This window comes from Leptonotus elevatus, chromosome 1, assembly GCF_054856555.1.
Source record: "Leptonotus elevatus isolate MCC_2025b chromosome 1, RoL_Lele_1.0, whole genome shotgun sequence".
NCBI lineage: Eukaryota > Metazoa > Chordata > Actinopteri > Syngnathiformes > Syngnathidae > Leptonotus > Leptonotus elevatus.
This window is the reverse complement of record NC_141239.1, coordinates 2,002,176-2,023,485: the sequence shown is the minus strand read 5'-3', so window position 1 is coordinate 2,023,485 and position 21,310 is coordinate 2,002,176. Positions and strand designations below refer to the sequence as shown.

The window sequence follows — 21,310 nt, the reverse complement described above, 5'->3', positions numbered from 1 at the left end:
CGTGTTATGAGAATGCGTTTAGAAGGCAGATTTACCTTGGCTCAGTTTTGCAGCATCCAACAAAGAGAAATAAACGACCGGAGAGGAGAAAAAACAAAGTTATGGACTGGATCCTTTCCCCCCCCCCCCCCCTCCTCTTCCTCGGTGCTCCTCCGGACTGGTGGCTTGAGGAAGATGAGGAAAGGCAAGATTGAAACAGTCCGTCGCCTCGCTGCTGTCTTCGTCACCAAACTGAAAAGCCGTCTCTGACGCGAACCATAACTCAGCAATGACCCGCTTTCTTTTAATATTACTGAAATTGTAGCGACTTCATTTTCCAAGTAGACATTTTAGCAGCGTCCACATTGTCGCTTCCACGGATGTATCCCTCCGCGGCTCGGCCCACAGGAGGACATGGACGCATCCACACACATCAGCGGTGTCCAATTTCATCCAAAACGAATACACGACACGAAACACCTTCCGATGGATGCCTATTAATATCAAAGCGGTCGCAAATTCCGGATACGGTGTCTAATTTTGCCTGAAGGTGTCGAACGGGAGGTTTGGACTTGCAAATCGCGGCGCTCTATGTCGAGGGGCGGATGAGGCGAAGAGCCCAGAGTGGACCAGTGTAGAAGATGGAATGATAATATCGGAGAAGGCAACCAATTGGATACGGCCAAATTTGATTGACAGGTGGGACGTCCAAATATGTCAAACTCGGGGCAGTGTTGTTTTGCCTGCTGCCTGCTCGCAAGCCAGCACTCTCATTTACTTAACCAGTGCATGTATGCGATTGATATGATCCATGTACTTTGAATTGTCCTTACTAGTAAGACAATTCGTCGCTTTTGTAGAACGACTGTGTCTAACGACTACCAGCCGGGGGGGGGGGGGGGGGGGGGGGTTTAACTATTAGTGCTACATGCTAGTATGCAATTAAACAATTGTGCTGCACTAGTAACAACCGTATAGCAAATATACTCCATGTACTAGTACACTCTCGAATCTCACAAGTAGGATAACTAAATATTATTTGTGAAGGACAACTGTGCATTATTGTATTTGAGTAGTACGGCAACTGACATTATACAATTATTTGTAGTTGCCGGACTGATTCTACCAGTACTACTAGTTATGTTCTAACATTCTGCTAGTTAACATCTACCGCTTAGTAGTACTAGTGCACAGATGTCAATTTGTGTGCAGTTTTGCCTCACTAACATGTACAGTATTAATTGACTACTGTAAGCTACTAGTACTACTAGAGACATATATTTCTACTAGTTAACAATCATGTGGTATTCCGTAATAGTACTAATAGATGTGACATAACATTTGGCTAGTTAACATCTAGCGCTTAGTAGTACTAATAGTGCACAGATGTCAACTAGTGCGCAGATTTGCCTCATTAGCAGTTGACAACTGCTTGCTACTGCTACAACTACTACTAGTGACATTCTAACTCCCAACATTCTGTTGATTAACATCTGGCACTTAGTAGGACTAGTAGTACACATATATCAACTAGTGCACAGTTTTGCCTCACTAGCAACATCTACAGTAGTGGTCCCACTAGTTGACTACTGCAAGCTACTAGTACTACTAGAGACATTATAGAATTCTAATAGTTAACATGGAGTACTTTAGTAATAGCACTAAAATATGTGAACAAGTAAAGTTTTGCCTCACTAGTAACATGTATTTGTCTAACTAGTTGGCAAATGTGTGCTACTAGTAGTATTGGTGACAATAAGAATAGTACTCGTACTAATTAACCAGATATCAACTAGTGAAGATTTTTACCTTACTAGCACCAAGTAGTAGTCCCACTAGTTGACAATTGCATGCTACTAGTCCTAGCAGAAACATTAAAAAAAATCTACTAGCTAACATGGAGTGCTTCACTAGTAGTACTAATAGTGCACAGATGTGAAGTACTGCAGTTTTGCCTCACTAGTAGTAACAAGTAATCCTACAACTAGCAAATAGGTGTCACTAGTACTACTAGTGACATTATAAATAGTACTAGTACTAATTGACCAGATTTCGAGTGCAGATGTTTGGCTCACTAGGACCAAGTAGTAGTACCAACAGTTGACAACAGCATGCTACTAGTAGAAAAATCATAATATTCTACTAGTTAACAGAAGCTTCACTAGTAGTATTAGTAGTGCACAGATGTGAAGTACTGCACAGTTTGGCCTCACTAGTAGTAACCTGTAGTTGTGCAATTAGTTGGCAAATGTGTGCTACTAGTACTACTAGTGACATTATGAATAGTACTAGTACTAATTAACCAGATATCAACTAGTGCAGATTGTTTTGCCTCACTAGGACAAAGTAGTAGTACCAACAGTTGAATATAGAAAAATCATAATATTCTACTAGTTAACAGCAGCTTCACTAGTAGTATTAGTAGTGCACAGATGTGAAGTACTGCACAGTTTGGCCTCACTAGTAGTAACCTGTACTTGTACAATTAGTTGGCAAATGTGTGCTACTAGTACTACTAGTGGAATTATGAATAGTAATAGTACTAATTAACCAGATATCAACTAGTGCAGATTGTTTTGCCTCACTAGGACAAAGTAGTAGTACCAACAGTTGAATATAGAAAAATCATAATATTCTACTAGTTAACAGCAGCTTCACTAGTAGTATTAGTAGTGCACAGATGTGAACTACTGCACAGTTTGGCCTCACTAGTAGTAACCTGTAGTTGTACAATTAGTTGGCAAATGTGTTCTACTAGTACTACTAGTGACATTATGAATAGTACTAGTACTAATTAACCAGATATCAACTAGTGCAGATTTTTTTGCCTCAGTAGGACAAAGTAGTAGTACCAACAGTTGACAACAGCATGCTACTAGTACTAGTAGAAACATCAACAAATTCTACTCGCTAAACATGTCGTCTTAACTGACAATTTCGCAACGCAATGCAAATGCTTCCTTGACACGGTGAAAACAAACATCGCATTGCTTTTGCCTTTGACTCGCATGCAAAGCAGGCAGACTGTTAAAAGAGAATTTCATCCCATTTTGAAATCAAAATAACCCTCGCAAATCAAATGACAAACGATCCAAAGTCCAATGCGTTTCAATTGCGACTTGCCTCACTCGTAGCATGCATTTGGACCTGCGCTTAAATGTCACCATTTGTTGTGTGGCTTGAGACGAGACAAAACCTCAACTGGTTTGCGCCGAAACCACCGTAACATCTGCGCTGGCCCTTTTTTTTTTACGAGAAACCCCAGCCATCCACGCGCAACCGCACACGCGCGCGCACGCACGCGCACACATGCTCAGCACACGCTGCCCGCATGCACACCTGTAAGACATTAATCGTGTGGTACTGAAAAAGGAGGTTGTATTCTTTAGAACTGTGCAAAAGAATTTCATACTTAACCACATGACATAAACCCTGTCGGCCTTCTTAAAGGGACAGTTACATCTCGGTTTCGTACGGAAGCCTCAACAGCGCGCGTGCGACATTGTCACCCCTCGACATCTTTCAGTCAAAACGTGAGGGGCTCAACCTCAATATGACAAAAACGTGTTTCATGTCACGGATTCGCCGTACTGCTCCTGCAGTGCACTTTGGGGGGGGGGGGGGGGGTCATATTGCTGCGACACCAAACATCAAACGACGCTTGCTTTTGCTGCCTTTCAGAAACTAGGACGAATTATATGTTGCAGCGTGCGGTGGGACAGACACACACACACACACACACACACACACACACACACACACACCAATATTGGGGGGAAAAAGAGTCTATATTTAGACTGGAACTCCATTTTCCTAACATCACCCACACACACACACACACACGCGCACGTTCATGGCCTCATCTTACACAAGCAGCGTAAGTTCGTAAATGGGTTCCCCCCATGCAGCCACCCACGCATCAGGTACAGTGTGAAAACCGAGGGCATCCTGTTATGACTTCTGGTTTCCTGTTTCCTGTGAAGAAAAGAAAAAAACGCCGTCTTCTCACATACACACAAACACACACACACACACACACGGAACACTTTCATGAACAGCGTTAAGAGTAAAGCATCGCGCTAAGATCAGCTGGGAATGAGCAGAAGTGGCAAAAAAGTAGTTCATGGAAAAGTCAACCCCCCCCCCCCAAAAAAAAAGGTCTTGATAAAATGTTCTACGCAGCCCCACTCGTTGCTTCAGCATTCCCACATATGTTATTGTGACTTTTATTCCTCACACTTTTTTTTTTGTTGTTGCCGTGCAACAACTTCCACATACTTCCATTTTACACTGTTCAAATTTCAACAAAAATAATTTTCGTCAACACACATTTTTCACCGGACTAAAACTAGACGAGACTCGCTAAAACCGTCATTATGAAACAATAACCAGGACTAAATCCGTATGTATTTTCGTCGACTAATAAAGACAAGACGAAAATGTACACAACCTCGGAGTTTGAACGTCTCGGACCACGTACAAATCGGACTTCAACCCAAAAAATGCCCCGGAGTTTGAATTCATTTTCGGAGTTCAAACACCCAAGCAAAGCAAGCTAAGCCGAACGTATCTTGAAAACGGGCAACCGAGTAAAGTCGAGCGAAGCCGAGCAATGCCGAATGCTCGCGTTCAGATCGTGAAGACTGCATTTGGATTTTTCCACGACAATTTTCTTCGCCATGAGCCCAAAGAAAAACATACAGTGCTACGAACCACAGTCGAATTAGGAAGGAGATTAACTACCGTGGCACGAGGACCAACCTTAGCTGTTCAACAAGGTGCCTGACGTTAAACAACGCATGCAAGGACCGCTTAGTAGTCCAACAATATGCCCAATGTAAAATACACAAACTCAGCACTGAACTAAAGCTAGCATTAACATAGCATTCATCATCCACTAAAGCATCACACCACAACAGGTAAGGTATTTTTTTATTGTTTAAATACTGTACTGTACTGTAAATGTAAAAAACATAAATAGAAATTAAAATAGAAATTTTCAGTTTTTGGAGCTTGGGAACGGATTAATTGCATTTACATTATTTCCTATGGGAAAAAATGTTTTGGAGGGTGAACAATTCGGACTTTGCAGGAACGAATTATATTTAAACTCCGAGGTACTTCACTTCATAAAAACTGGACTAAAATCGATGGACATTTTAATGAACAAAAACAAGATAAAAATGATATGATTTTATAAAATATTGTCTCTGCTAATCTGTCACTGTGACAGATTAGCAGAGACAACATGCACAGATACACGGGACAGACAGGCGGTGTATTCACGGTGAAAGGTTTAAAAAAAACAAAAAACAATTTATAGTAACGTAACATTATTCCAACGGCTATTTACATTCCAACAATAACGTTAAACCGACCGCTAACTAATGCTAGCTGACTTGCTAGCTCGTAGCCACTGTAATTGTGTGTCAAGTTGTTTTTCATCCCCCCAAAAATGAGAGAAATTTTGATGTGAAATAGTTTTAGATCGGAAATGTTCAACATAATCTGATGACAAAAAAATATACAGGGATAAAAACGATTGTCGTGACTAAAACTAGACTAAAAGGTTGATCGTTTTTGTTGACTAAAACTAGACAAAAAAATGATGTTTTCTTGGACTAAAATAAAGTCTAAAATGCTCCATTTATAGTCAACTAAAAACGGACTAAATAAAAAACGGAAGAGGTTGACAAACTATGACAAAAACTAACAAGCGTGATTGAGAAAATGGCGGGTAAAATTAAAACTACTACCGAGGCATATATTGTCGGATTCCACATTATTTACAGTATTCGCTCAATTTAATGTTAAATATCAACTTTTCCCCATTCATTTTCAATGGGACGGACATTGAACTTCTTCTAAGTTTCACTTTCCAACTTATCATCATTAGCAGGTGACGAATACAGCTTGGTGGCAAAGTTGGTAAGTCCAGTAACCAGGAGGTCATCATTTCATCATTTATCTCTCAATTTACTTCATAAGCATTCCACATGCATTCAAATCTTAGCATTCAGCTATTAGCATTCCCACGCAATTTCTCCAGAAATTGCACTTAGTCTGGTCCGAATACAATATTCTGGTTTACAATGCGTGAGTGGAATATGAATTAAGCAGCAAAATCCAGCAGCTTTGATCAATATCAGAAGGCGGCCATTTTGCCACTTGCTGTCCAGTGAAAATGACATCACAGTTGCTCTCGGGTCACAAGTTACAACCAATCACAGCTCAGCTTCAGAAAAAAAGGTGAGCTGTGAGCTCGTTGGCTGAGCCTCGAGCAACTGTGATGTCATCTTCAGTCGACAGCAAGTAGCAAAATGGCCGCCCCCTGAGATGGATTAAAAATGGCTGCATTTTGCTGCATAACTCATATTTCACAAATGTAATATTAATCAGAATGTCGTGTTTAGACTCGTGAGGTCAGATTACCTCCGTTTTATTGACTTCCTGTTATGGCCTATAACTGAAGCTAAACTTTGCCACAGGTGCGAAGAAGGGAAGAAAAAAAAAAAGATGGACTATAGGCAGTTTTTACAGTACTTGCTTGCTCAAGTAATTCGCACACTTTACAAAGCCAATTTCAAACAACTACGAGCTACTCAAGTGGTAGCACACCATTGAATTAATTAATTAAACAATTAATTATTTTAAATAACATTTTTTTAAATTAATTATTAAATATTTTTTATATTAAATTAAAAATAATTTAAATTAATCCAAATCAATATTTTAAATTGAATGACCTCATAATGAACTGAGCGACTTGGATTCACTTAATTCCATCGTGTGTTACCACTTGAAGTGATTCAATTAAGTTGGTGGACAATTCTCTTTTTAGAGTGCAATCGTATTTCACAGGAGAACTCTATTCAAGGATCGAAGAACGCTATTCAAACAGTCTTGGATTCTAAATATGCTTTCTTTTTGCTGATTTTACATTAATTGCAAGATTTCAGATTTGAGAAGTAAACCTCTGTGCAGAAGTAGAAAAGTGCGATTAATTGCGATTACTTATGGAAACATTGTGCAATTAATTGGTCAAAATATTTAAATCACTACTACTACTACTATTAAATGTATGACAAATATTTGAACATTAAAGGTAATTTAAGATTCTAATGATAAGTAATCAAAATGCTATTTTTAAAAGTATTTTTCCTTATTTTTTTGAAATACAGAATGAAATAAATATCTAAATTCCTGTACGGTCTGAAAGTCCGGAGGGAATGGTAAAATGTCATCTATAATAATAATAATAATAATAATAATCAAGTGGAAAAACTTGAGTTCACGACCAGTCCGGTTTTCGAAAGCCACAAGCCCCGCCTCCTCCCGCGCGTTCTCATGTCACGTGGTGTGACTCCGCAAAGCTCCCGCCGAGATACCTGAGCGAGCGTTCGCCGCGGCGGGGGTCAAAGTCAGCTCGTGAGCGGCTCCAACCTTCCCGCGGTGCCTCCGGCTTTTTTATTGTCAGCGTACGCGCTTAATTGTCTTGGCACAAACTCACAGCAAGCCATTTCTTGAATACATTGTGGACAAAGTGGAAGAAGCATTTGGCATCTGGTATATATTTTTGGTTTGTTTGTTTGTTCAGGTGAGACGAAAGAGAGAGAGAGAGAGAGAGAGAGAGAGAGAGAGAGAGAGAGAGAGAGAGAGAGAGAGAGAGAGAGAGAGAGAGAAAAAGGCACCACATCCTCTTGTTTTTTTTTTTTTTAAGCTCATCACCCCCCCCCCCCCTCTGCCCCCCTCCCCCCCGTTCGGAATTCATTAGCAATCAAAGAGCCACTGACAAACGCCCAATCTTAATTACCCTCTCATTTGCATATTTGCATATTAATGACTGCAGACGTAGCTGTTTTTCTGCTGCGGTAGTCAGCCCCCCCCCCCCCCCCAATCCCCCCTCCCTTTAGATAGCCGCCACGTACACTGCAACACTGTGTCTTTGTTGTGGCACAAAGCCTTCTTTTTGAGGGAGGGAAGGGGGTTGGGGGGGGGGGGGTCATTATGTGTGTGTGTGTGTGTGTTTGGGGGGGGGGTTATTGTTTTACAAAGTAAAAGCAGATTTTTTGCATATGTCTTAGAAGGTAACACTGGTCAATACACATTTTGGTGTCAAGAAAGTTTCAACTTTTTATTTATTTTTTGGTATTTTGATGTCGCTGAATAATTTTTTATTTTTTTCCAAAATTGGCTCTAGTTTTTGAGATATTCCCCATATTTGTTGATGAAAAAGTGCTAACAATGTGATGACATTGGTCTTCTCTTTGAAGACGCTGCATCTGTCTTTTCAAGCATGTCCATTCAGTTTTCTTTCATTTTTTGATGAGATATCACGAAGGACCCCAAAAACAAAAAGCAAGGAGGTTGTGGGTTCAATCCCTGGCTGGGTCATAACAAATGTGTTTAGAAACGGGACCACTTATGTCCTTGCTTGACACTCAGGCTAAGTTGGCCAAATGAATATGTATGATTTTTAAAAATGTAGTTCTATATTTTACTGCTTGAAAAAAGTCAATATTACTTAGTTTTAGTCTAAAAAATACTATTTTCAAAACCACTGTGGGCCGAGTATTATTTTCTTCTTTTTGGAAACCTTGCAGGTTCATTGAAGTCAAATTTTCTTGTTCTGTTGGCAGATCATTTTGCTTATTTGGATTTTGGAGTCATCATTTTCTTATTTGATTATATTTTTTTCTTAATTTTTTTACGGTCCTTTTTGCAGTGTGGCAATTGTTATCGCAGACTGCGCTTAACAAATCACAAATCATGTGAAAATCAAACCAAAATCCAGAACATTTAGCAGTAAACAAATGCAGGTGACATCAGAGCACAAACATCACTTTTAGTAACGAATGATGTACATTTTCCTAAACTGACAAGCACATTCTTCTTCAAATCAATTAAATGTTAAAAATAAATATATCTCAAAAACTGGAGCCAATTCAAAGAAAAATTATGTCATTTTCTCAGCCACACAAAATCCCACAGATAGAATTAAAATAGCACTTTATTTATTTATTTATCAGTCAGTCTGTTGCCATTGAGGATGACAACAATCTGAGAATATTTACTGTTGAACGTTTGAAATGCTGAGTATTTGGACAACTTGAAATTAAATAAGATTGTTAGATGAAGAATCAATTATCAAAATATTTATCAATTCATTTGATTGGCTGTCGATTAATTGTTGCATCAGATTGTTGAAACGCCATCAATTGATCTGTTGTATGTACTTTCAGGAAACAATATCGTAAAAAAAGAAAGAAAAAAAAAGACAATTGCTTACAAAATTTACATTATAAAAAAAGCGGTCATTTTCTTTTAATTTAAAGAGAATTTTTTTTTTAACCATGTTGGTCCTCTTGAGATTAAAAACCTACGAGCTATAAGTATGTCAAACCAATAGATCTAAATTAAACTGAATCTAAATGCAATTAGTGAACGTTTGCTCCTTACTTTATTCATGAACAATTGTAATGACAAATTTAGTATGATCCGTTTTGTTTTCTCATAAATTAATCAATATGGAAATGGTTTGAAAACAGTTTGCTTTTTTTCAATGAAAACAGACTACTTGGCAAATAATCTGGTCAATCTGATCACATACTTATTAACATACGCAACTGACAATAAAAATCCACTCCTGTCAAGTGAATCTCATTTTGTCAGTTATGCGTAATATTAATTTCACTCAATTTTACCTTTTGGCTTTGACTTGATTGCGTTTCTGTTGCATGAAAAATGGTGGATCTTCACCCAGCCTAGTTGCCAACTCATGAGAGGAGAAACAAATGTGAGGGCGGTATTATGTAAATTAGCCCCACTGTTACATCACAATGCAGCAAAATTGAGAACAGCTCACACAAGACACGTTTTTGTAAATAGGCAGGTCATAAAACAACATTGCCATCTTGTAGATGAAAAATTGCTATGCATTTGGGATCCTTAACTATTAAGGTTTCACATGATCAGGTGACTAACACCTTTTGGAATGCAAATGCACGCCTCGCACCTTTACACGGACATTCATGTAACGAAGCAGGAAGACAAACATGATGCTATGCAAGGTGTTTTGCATCTTTAAATACTTGACCTTTCTTCAAGGTGACAGGCGAGTCTCGCTCTTCTTTGTCATCATGACGAGCAAGCGATATGGTGCGAATATTGGCAAAACGCTGCCCCCTGCTGTCTGCACGGCAGACCTACGCCGCAACATCAAAAATACATAAAAGCCTGTTTGACATGCAGGTTTTTTTTTTGTTTTTGTTTTTTGAGGGCAACCAAAATTCAGACATAATCAACACACACAAAATGAGTACAAAAGAACCAAGACAAATGACTTTGGTAAACAGTTTTACGTCTTAAAGACAATGGAGCGTGAACAAAACCGTTGTTAGCGATGGTGCTATTTATACGCCAGCAGAGGTCGCTGTTGCATAACTCTTAGCCGTCTCTTGCTTGCAGGGTTGCAGGGAAGGTCTTTTCTTTGGCGTGCAGCAGCTGAGATGAAAAAGGAGAGAATTTGCGATAAACGATTTCTTTAACGATGACACAATTAAAATCAATGCTCTCAAACCAAGACCGCAAGGCCTCGTCTTCGCTGCACAAAGTTACGCTACTGTCCAAAACGTTGCGTTAATCATTCTTCATTAATTACAACACAGACAGCAACATACCTTTGAATGGGTTTGGCTTCGCTGATAAGATCAGGTAATTTACAGTTTCTCGTGTCTGGCAGCAACAAACTCAAAATAGCAGCAATGACGCTGAATGAACCAAAAATGACATAAGTGAGAATCTTGTTGTAAATCCCTGCAAAAAAAAAAGGAAATAATAAAAAATGACATCATTGTTTTGTGACAAATTAGACAATATGCAGATAAACAATATGAAGCATGTGCCAAGATGGGGAGTGTAAGGACAAAGTGCAGGATAGTGCGAAGATGCCAAACATGAATTCATTTATGATTAGAATGACATCATCCAATGACATCATCCAAACAATAGCAGTGGCAAAAAAAGAAAAAGAAAAAAAAAGCAGTGGCAAAAGCACTAAAATAATAGAAAGTACAGATAGATAACTTGTGTAAAAAAAGGAATAAATAAAAGTAGTACTACAGACTCTGAATATATTTAAGTACAATAGTAAAATGTTCCCCACCCTTTCAATGGTGAACAATATCTGGTTTGGACAATTTTAGTCATAAGATATGCGATCGCCACAAATCTTTCCTTGGCCCGCGACATCAAAACAATTCGAGTAAGGCTTAAGGATTTTCAATACCACTTTTCTTTTTTCTTTTTTCTCCATACTCGGCCTTATTTCAAGGTATCGGTACACATGATAGGGGCAGTATCGGCCGCCCTCCTGCGGCTGTTTTACGATCAGGAATTAGAAATGACAAGAATAGAAATGTGCCATTAATTTCACGCAATTTCAAGGAGCAATGCTATATTAAAGCATTTCGTTAAAATGAGTACTCGTACTTTTGATACATACGATTTGCCCTCCAAAACGACGACAGATCATTTTAAAGAGATCGACGTATATAAAGCATTTTTTTTTTCTTAAAATTGCATGAAATTAAAGGCAATTTTCTATTCTTCTCATTTCTAGTTCCTTAATGTAAAACAGCCACAAGAGAGCGATCGACTCTGGCCCCCCTTTTTATTTTTATTTGATTTTTAAATGTGGTGGGAAGTAAAACACACCTTAAGTCTCTGTATAGTTCTGCTTCTACGTTTTACACACCACAGAGAAGAGTGCTTTTAACAACACTTTGATAATGTTTGGGTTGAAAATGTTTGGGTAAAAAAATAATAATAAATTGGGTCTAAAAGGGACCGACCTGCTGCCTGAGTCAATTTGACCCAACATCCTCGGTTGTTTTGTACCAAATGGCCCAATTTGTTGGGTTATTTGACACAAAACAACCCAGAAAGTAAGGCGTGGATTGGGTTATGTTTACATCCAAACTGGGTCAAACAAAACCAACTCAACTTTTTGGGTGAAGTGAACCCCAATGAATAATGCACAAAGCAAAGCAAACAAATATTTTGGGTAAATTAACTGAAAAAGTTGGGTCGGTTCAATTTTGAGCCAATTCAATTTGTGTTATTCAATCAATCCAAAAGTTGTGTCCAATAAATAACCCACAAACAACACTCTAAAAACAGTTGGGTCAAAAGTAACCCAATTGCGGATCAAAAATGGAACGCTCCACTTTATGGCTCAATTTGACCCAACCTTCTGGGTTGTTTTATACAAAGTGACCCCATTTTTTGACCCAAGTAAAGGATCTGACCAATATTTATGAGTTGTTTTACACTAAAAAGACCCATTTCCTGACTCAGAGACCCAAGTAGAGGTCCATTTTTGACCCAACTGTTCTTAAGAGAGAACCCAACAAATGGACATCGACAAATTTAAATAACTCAAAACGTTGTGTCAGGTCATTGTATGACCCAATTGAATTGGGTGATTCCATTAACCCCAAAAGTTGGTTCAAATAAATAACCCACAAACAACCTGACAGATTGGGTTGCATTGTGGGTTATTAAGATGAGTTTTTTTTGCGTTGAATAAAGTTTTTTTTTAGAGTGTAACGCGCCATCTTCATTAACGTGTCATTTTTTTTCCTTCTTTTTAGAGCTCAGTATTGTTCATTCGGAAATGTCATCATCATTGCTCTTTTATTATTATTTTTTTATTATTTTTATTTTATTTTATTATTATTATTATTATTTTTTTGTGTGTGTGTGTGTGTGTGGGTGAGTATGTGTATGTGCGTGCGTGCGTGCGTGTATTTGTTAGCTCACCAGAAAACCTATTAGAAAAAATCTCATACCGTTCACCTAAACCGAACACCGCCGTCAGGAGACCCGAGGAAGGACCAAAGAAAACCAAGGAAGGTGAAATCCAGCACCGACCAGACACCCCCCACCAGAACTCCTCCCCAACCCAAGAAACATCCAGACCCCAACAAATCCAAAAAACATAAAATCAGGGAGGCCTCAAGAGACCAAAGGAGAGACCGAGAAAAGGAAGGAAGGACAGACGAGGCCGCGTGAGATCCGCAGTGTCATTTAAACGTCTTGGCTCGTCACCTTTAGCGTCATAATCAGTGTGTGTGTGCTCCGTAATCGAATGTAAGAAAAAGACGTCCACACTCGCCTATGTAGATGACGTAAGGGCAAACGATGGTTCCGATGCGTCCCGCTGTGGACAAAACCCCCAGGCCCGTGTTCCGGACCACCGTGGGGTAGAGCTCGCTGAAGAACACAAAGATGAAGCAGTAAGCCACAGCCACGCCCAACTTCCCCACAAGAACCACCACTTGGAATGTCACAGGCATGTCTGCAAAAAAAACAAAAAGAAGAGAAACAAAAAAAGGAATTATGACCACGCCCCCTTTACAAGCAGGATTGCATCATCGAAAGCGTTCAACAATATCCTTTTTTTTTAAATTTAGATACCAACCATCCGGGACAAGCTTAACCACAAGGAGCGTCATTCCGGAGAACATCAGCGCGCAGAAGAGGACGGCGGGCCGCGGGACTCTCTTAATCAAGAGCCACGTGGAAACGTAGCCCGCCGCGTCGGTGACTGCGGAGATGAAGCAGTTGAGGTAATTGTTCCCTCGCAGGTTGCTCGTATTGAGAGAGAGTCCGTAGAACACCATGGCGTTGGCCATCCTGAAAAAAAAAACGCACACGGCAAGACTGGATGAGGATACGAGAGAAGGCAGAAATAATATGGGAAGGATACAAGCAGGACACATCGTCGCCAACCAACATACATATTAAGAATACTTCTTAATATGTATGTTGAGGAAGAATACTTCAGTCGACTGAAGTATTCTTAATATGTATGTTGGTTGGCGACGATGTGTCCTGCTCGTATCCTTCCGCGAGTCCCGCCACCGTCGCTCGCTAAACCAATGAGGTTGCGCTCCAATCCGCTCAAATCCTTCTCACTTGATTGGTCAAAACAACCCTTCATTACACCAGAGCCCGCCCCCTTCTTTACGAGTACAAATCACGGCGCTCTACAAGTACAAATGAGTTTTGCTCCATTTGTAGCGCGACAAATGGGGCAAAAGTCACGTCACTGAACAGCAGCAGAAAACCCACTTGTGACTCCTAGTGGCAACTTCTTTGACTACAAGTTGTCATTTCTACAGGTACAAATCGCAACTTTTACAGATACAAATTTATACTTTTTGTACAGGTACAAATTTTTTTTTGTACAGATACAAATTTGTTTTACACATACACATTTTTTTTTTTACAGGTACAAATTTCTTTTACAGACACAATTTTTTTTTTTTACAGGCACACATTTTTTTTACAGATACAAATCACGACTTTTACAGATACAAATTTAGACTTTTTTCTACAGGTACAAATTTTTTGCACAAGTTAGTTTTGCACCAAATTTACCTCCATAAAATAATCAACACCATTTTAAAAAGTTGTTTTCTTTACACATTGCGCATTACAACATTGGCCACTGACTGCGTTTGTTTTAGGATGACAGGAAAGTCAACCCCAAATTTTCTTTTTTTTTTTGAGTTCTGAGTAGCCCCGCTAGTCTAAACACGGCTTTCGGAGTTGAGCAGCACAATCCGGCCGTTTTTTAATCCATCGCAGGGGCGGCCATTTTGACTGACAAATATCAGAAAAAGCTCCCTGCAGTAAATTGCGGTGCAGTTCGACTGCAATCATAATGATAAGAATGTCGAATCAATAACCGTGTTGCAATGAAAAAAAAAAACAAAAAAAAAACTCAGCATTAATGTCTTGGTAAAAGGCATAAATGGATTGGATTGTGCCAGTGTACCTAATATTATGGCCAATGGAGGAACTATTGTGCGGAAATGCTGACAAAACAAATACTTAGCTTCTTTTCAAATTACAAAAGAAGATGCAAGATTAAAACAAATTCGTTATTAAATTAAACGCAATGAAATGTTCTAAAATAGCTCAAATAATGTACTGCAAGCTTTCACAAAAGCTGTTTAAAATCAGAAAGTGGCTATGATTTAAGTGGTACAAGTAAGTGTCTATAAAAAAAAAAATCAAAATTAGAACAAATATTAAGGTGTGTTTCAATTATAGGTGTAAATTTGTGAATTTTTTTTGTGAATTAACCTGAAAAGGTGCGAACCACTGGCTGAGTTGAAAAAGATGCATAAAAACAAAAGTACAACAACAATATTTAAATCAGGTGAAAATCTGTACAAATGTAGAAAATAGAGTGCAATTAAAAATGTACGTGTAAGCCTTTGTGCTGATTTATATATTTATATATATATATATGTAAACGTGTTAGCTTATCAAATAAATAAATGCACAATGCTGTTTATATGTGCACGTTTATGTGTTTTTCCTTATAAGTGTTAGGACGAGATCATTTTTTTTCCTCCCTACTTTGAACATGTAAACTTGCGCTTAATGAGGAGTAAAAAACTAAACCAATTTTTTTTTTTTTTTTTTACAGTATTTCTGTTGCTGGTTTATATGTTCAATAAATAAACCCCCCCAAAAAATGCAAAGAATGCTAATAACTTGTTTCTATCTGTTAGACATAAAAATAAGTCAACAAACATGAAATCGTAGCGTTTTCCATTACCATATGAAAAAACCAAGCCCCGTAATGTTCCTCAGGTTCGCGGTGTGGATCAGGTCCATACACGTGTGCATGTTCTTATCGCCATCCGGTTTTTCCTGGATCACATGCACAGAACGAAAGGACACAAAAGCGGTTATTTTTTGCATATGTGGCGATACCTCATTGGCGAGGTTGGACATGAAGATGAGGCGTCTTATTTCGTACAAAATGGCAGCGCGTGTACACGCACCAATAATTTTGAGCCGTCGCCGGGCTTAAATATGACATCGGGTGCGTGGATTCCGTTCATTTTGGCAGCGCGGCGTATCACCGCTTCCGCCTCTTCCACCCGGCCTCTCTGCAAAAGCCAGCGAGGAGACTCAGGAATCACCCTGAGGGTCATTGAACACATCGTGTTACGTCATGTGACTTAAAACCGTTTCCAAACCTTTAAAATATTTTCTTTTCTGTCTTGTGCGTGTAGTTGCATCCTGATCTTTTTTTTTTTTTTCCAAACAGTACCAAGTTCCCACACAGAACATTCAACATTGGGTATGCGTCAGGAACGGTTACTTTGGCTCGCGGACGTCAGAGGTAACAAAACGCTTTTGGCCAAATGTCAAATTTAAACATCGTGTACTCTGAGAGGCTATTTTTGACTTCCTACTATAAACCTTATATTAAGAAGCTGTGAGTCCGAAGGTGACAGCCGCTGGCAACCACTAAAATGTCGAGTGGTATTTTCAAAAACAATTTGTTTTGTTTTCGTTTTAAGAAAGGCTGGCATTGCTTATTGGCGTTTTCATTCATTTCAAATTGTCACTGAACAAATACAAATCACTGTATAACAGTTTACCAACGTTATCATAATCAGTTATTATTATGATTCCGTTCCGTTCCGTCTTCAATTCCGCTTATCCGGGGTCGGGTCGCGGGGGCAGCAGCTTTAGCAGGGAAGCCCAGACTTCCCTCTCCCCAGCCACTTCAGCCAGCTCCTCCGATGGGATCCCAAGGCGTTCCCAGGCCAGCCCGTGAGACGTAGTCTCTCCAGCGTGTCCTGGGTCGTCCCTGGGGCCTCCCGCCGGTGGGACATGCCCGGAACACCTCCCCAGGGAGGCGCCCAGGAGGCATCCGAACCAGATGCCCCAGCCACCTCAACTGGTTCCTCAACTGGTGACCGTTCCGTTCCGTCTTCAATTCCGCTTATCCGGGGTCGGGTCGCGGGGGCAGCAGCTTTAGCAGGGAAGCCCAGACTTCCCTCTCCCCAGCCACTTCAGCCAGCTCCTCCGATGGGATCCCGAGGCGTTCCCAAGCCAGCCCGTGAGACGTAGTCTCTCCAGCGTGTCCTGGGTCGTCCCCGGGGCCTCCCGCCGGTGGGACATGCCCGGAACACCTCCCCAGGGAGGCGCCCAGGAGGCATCCGAACCAGATGCCCCAGCCACCTCAACTGGTTCCTCAACTGGTGACCGTTCCGTTCCGTCTTCAATTCCGCTTATCCGGGGTCGGGTCGCGGGGGCAGCAGCTTTAGCAGGGAAGCCCAGACTTCCCTCTCCCTAGCCACTTCAGCCAGCTCCTCCGATGGGATCCCGAGGCGTTCCCAAGCCAGCCGTGAGACGTAGTCTCTCCAGCGTGTCCTGGGTCGTCCCCGGGGCCTCCCGCCGGTGGGACATGCCCGGAACACCTCCCCAGGGAGGCGCCCAGGAGGCATCCGAACCAGATGCCCCAGCCACCTCAACTGGTTCCTCAACTGGTGACCGTTCCGTTCCGTCTTCAATTCCGCTTATCCGGGGTCGGGTCGCGGGGGCAGCAGCTTTAGCAGGGAAGCCCAGACTTCCCTCTCCCTAGCCACTTCAGCCAGCTCCTCCGATGGGATCCCGAGGCGTTCCCAAGCCAGCCGTGAGACGTAGTCTCTCCAGCGTGTCCTGGGTCGTCCCCGGGGCCTCCTGCCGGTAGGACATGCCCGGAACACCTCCCCAGGGAGGCGCCCAGGAGGCATCCGAACCAGATGCCCCAGCCACCTCTTATTATTATGATTATTATGATTGTGCTTGTAAATTGAAATCCCACATTTCAGAAAACTGCGCGTGACTATTGCTCGCATACGTACCGCCACGCAGGGATGAAGAGGAGGCCCGGGATAGCGCTAGCAACCAGCATCAGCCTCCAACCTCGTACCAAGTAGGCAAGGAGCGGCAACAGGGCGTATCCCACGCTAAAAGCCAGAGTCTGGCCCAGCAGACTGTAGGTCAACCTGGCCGACTCACCCAGCATTTCCGAGCCTGGCCAAGATAGAAAGATGGGAAATCGGAGTCCCGGACAATCCCGTTATCCTTTGACATTTTCACAACTGGACCTCCCTCGAGGCCACGTCTAATTAATTGTCCTCTTCAGTCTATCGTGATCAATTAAACGGCTCTTTGAACACAATCAAGACACTCTCCCGATGGGTAAATATACCCGGTAGTACTTGGGGGAGGAAAAAAAAAGCAAAATCAAAAAGACATTTTTACATGACCGAGATTGGAAAACACTAATGGTACACTCTAAAAAGACAATTGTTGAAGACATTTAAGATTACAAATTGAATTGTTGACCAACTTAAAAAAAAATGCTTCCATTTGAATTAAGTCCATCCAAAGTGAATATGTGAATTTTTATCAATTATGAGCCCATTAAATTTAATATATTCTCTTAAATTAAGTTAATCTAAAGGTAATCCAAAATTAAGTTTAAAGAACTCCTTAATTAATTAAACTTAATATATTCACTTTGGATTAACTTAATTCAATCATGTGTAACCAATTGAAGCATTAAAAAAAAAAAAAAAAAAGTTGTCCAACAATTCAATTTGTAATCTTAAATTGGTTCAACGATTCTCATTTTAGAGAGTTGGCATATAACCAACAATATAAAGTGTCTGTTCCACAGATGACAAATACAGTATATATACATAAAATGGCTGTATTTTATATATTTGTTTAAAATGCAGTAAATGGTTTGGTTTGACCCCCACCCTCCTAAAGAAATGAAAAAAAAATGAAAAAAGAAATAAAAATATCAAAAATCATCATCATCATGGGACGAAAATATGCTGCCATTACTATGAGCCAGCTCGAAAGCCCCGTGAGGCGAATTTGATTGGTTAAAGAAACAGCCCCGTTGACAATATAGTTTCAATTACAGGACATCGACCAAAACAATTCTTGCTGGTCTTGGGCAGTCGAGATTGGCATCATGGCAGCACATTTACGCTGACATCTGATTGGACAAAAACATCTCGCATCCTTTACATGCTAAAAAGCAGTGCAGCCAAGAGATGCGCTACAAAGTGACTGTTGGGATTAAAACAAACACAATTTCATGAAATGAAATCTTTGTATAAATATGATGTAAGAGCAGGTCAGCAGAGAAAGGCCATATACTGTATAAAGTTGTCGAGAAGCAGCGTTGTGGAGCGCCGTCTTACCCAGAACGAGAGCTGCAACGTAGCAGGACACGTGGCCTATTCCTCTTAGACAGTTCAGAGCGCAGAACATGACCCAGTTGACGGAGGTGGCCTGGATCAATGCGGTGACCGACTGCAGTAAAACGGTGAGGAAAAGCACGCGCTTTCTGCCGAACCTGTACACAATGTCAACAAACATCAACACGGGATATGAATATGAAAATGTGACGTCGACGTTTCTAGCTATAAGGCGAAGTAGGCGGCTGTGCCTCCAAGCCACCAGGGGGCCCCCAAGCCCCTACTTGAGGACAGACATGGGAAGTACTTTTACTTACTTTACTTGAATATTTTGTTTTATTCTGGTGAAACTTTACCAAGCGTGTGAGCTAGAGTTTTAGCGTCTGGGTGGGAGCTAGTAGCATAGCAGCGGGCTAACGTCAGGAAATGTTTTACTATCCTGTCACCCACACTTTTGCTAAACTTGTCACCAGGAATAATAATAATGATAAAAAAAAAGATGTTGCGGTTGACACACGTACCATCGGCTTCGTAAAAAAGAAAAAAAGTGTTCCAAATTCCAAAACTATGCTATACAAACAACAACAATATAACAAAAACTAATTTTTTTTAAATATGGTCCCAATCTTGTCATTGCTTGTACATAATCCGAGTAGTTTGGAGTGTTTTTGCACTTTTTTTTTTTTACACTTTTATTTTATTAATTTTCAGTTATGACAATGTTGAGAACACTAAATTCCCCAGGTGGTTTTGAAAAATATAATGGCAGCACAGGCTTGACATGTTGCTACAAATGTGTTCTGTTGATCAGTATTCTGGGTTTAGGAAAATAAAGAATTTATTTTTTTGTTTTATTTTGAAAAAGGTCAATTTACTTTTTACTTTTTTTACTTAAGTATATTTTCAAGTTGGTATTTTTGTACTTTTACTTAAGTAAGGGAGTGACTTGAGTACTTCTATTTTTATCATAGTAGTTTTTTTTGCACAAATAACAATACTTTTACGTAAAAGACTAGGGGTGTGCCCAAAAAAATTGATTCTCATAAGAATCACGATTCTCATTTAGTACGATTCAGAATCGATTTTATTTAAATTATTTGATACTGTCTTGCCTTTGTTTGTGTGAGCCTTTATTGGGAGCGCTGTTCATGTTGTACCCGGTTTGGCCACTGAGGGGCAGTGTGGTTCCACGCGGTCTAATACACTGTTAAGTTGTAGCCACATTAGAGAGTAGAAGGAAAAAGTCACGATCAAGTTATTCCGATAAAAGTGTTTTTTTCCCAACGCGGAGCCATTCTTTTGAGTGATAAAAGTGCCGCGAGTAGCGCGCTAATTAGCATTAGCGAGTCAGACTGGAGTAGGTCATTACAATTCCTTGCACATCTATAGATTGATGCAAAAATCATTGTCAATAAAATCATTTTGAATTAAAAAAAAACATTCTGAATCGAAAATCTATTCTGAATCGAATCGCAGGCCCAAAAATCGGAATCGAATCGTGAGACATTCAAAGATTCTCACCCCTACTAAACACTAGTATTTTTGACATCTCTGCCTGAAGAAGATTAAAATGTCCTGTTTTTATCGGTCTATAATATTTGTTTATTACATCCCTTTTATGCTTAAAAAAAATTAACGTAGGATATACATAAAATAAACTGTGATGATAAGCAGTGGCTGGTGTTTTTGTGTCACACAGTTAGGGACGTAGAGCGGAATTTGGCGTAGAGATTGGCAAACTCGCGGGCCCCAAGCAGCATCTTGCCAAGTGTAGTGTTTTTTTATTTTGGAGGTGTCGCGGGAAGCGTGTTACGATGCGTCTTCCTCCTTTACCTTCACTTCCTTAGCATTTTAGCAAAGAGTCCACGTCTCTTGCCTTCAATTTGCGGGTTTGACAACTTTGACAAGAGTGACATTAATCAAAAATAACAGTGGAGATTTGCCGGCCGCCATCAGGAGCGATTTGTTGACAATTCTTTTCCACAAGTGTACAAAAGTATGTTTTTCAGAGAAATCAAGCTTTTGAGGAGGAAATGGTGTAGTAGTTATGACAATAATTTTAGAGCTTTAAACACTGCATATTTCCTAGCATTGGCATTTTCTTTGATATATTATTGATTATTTTAGCCTGCAATAATCATCAATAATGCCCGCAAAATTCTGGAGGGACTGGCTCGGACTGTCTACAAATGACCTATAGATGACATATGTGCCGCAAATCCAGTATTTATTTAGACATTAATTTGTATTTT

The 21,310-nt window shown here is 40.2% G+C and overlaps 2 protein-coding genes across 14 annotated transcripts in view; both read right to left on the bottom strand.

The window, feature by feature from the left end:
• Positions 1-9,759, bottom strand: part of tcf3a (transcription factor 3a) — a 39,282-nt gene extending 29,523 nt beyond the window's left edge. For 10 of the 11 annotated variants that reach the window (XM_086071326.1, XM_086071321.1, XM_086071357.1 and 7 more), the window contains exon 1: positions 9,684-9,759. In XM_086071326.1, the coding sequence (XP_085927452.1) occupies positions 9,684-9,718 (35 nt within the window). In that variant the 5' untranslated portion in view covers positions 9,719-9,759. Of the gene's footprint in view, positions 1-35; positions 595-9,683 lie in introns of those variants that run through there. The other variant, XM_086071341.1, reaches the window with a different exon arrangement.
• A 575-nt stretch (positions 9,760-10,334) lies between these two features.
• The window catches only part of LOC147180297 (organic cation/carnitine transporter 2-like), a 58,329-nt gene continuing 47,353 nt past the window's right edge, over positions 10,335-21,310 (bottom strand). For all 3 annotated transcript variants that reach the window (XM_086071414.1, XM_086071423.1, XM_086071407.1), the window contains 8 exons: positions 19,062-19,216; positions 17,703-17,874; positions 15,846-15,987; positions 15,617-15,711; positions 13,463-13,677; positions 13,157-13,339; positions 10,659-10,794; positions 10,335-10,482 (listed from right to left, as the gene is read on the bottom strand). In XM_086071414.1, coding sequence (XP_085927540.1) covers positions 10,392-10,482; positions 10,659-10,794; positions 13,157-13,339; positions 13,463-13,677; positions 15,617-15,711; positions 15,846-15,987; positions 17,703-17,874; positions 19,062-19,216 — 1,189 coding nt within the window. In that variant the 3' untranslated portion in view covers positions 10,335-10,391. The remainder of the gene's footprint in view (positions 10,483-10,658; positions 10,795-13,156; positions 13,340-13,462; positions 13,678-15,616; positions 15,712-15,845; positions 15,988-17,702; positions 17,875-19,061; positions 19,217-21,310) is intronic.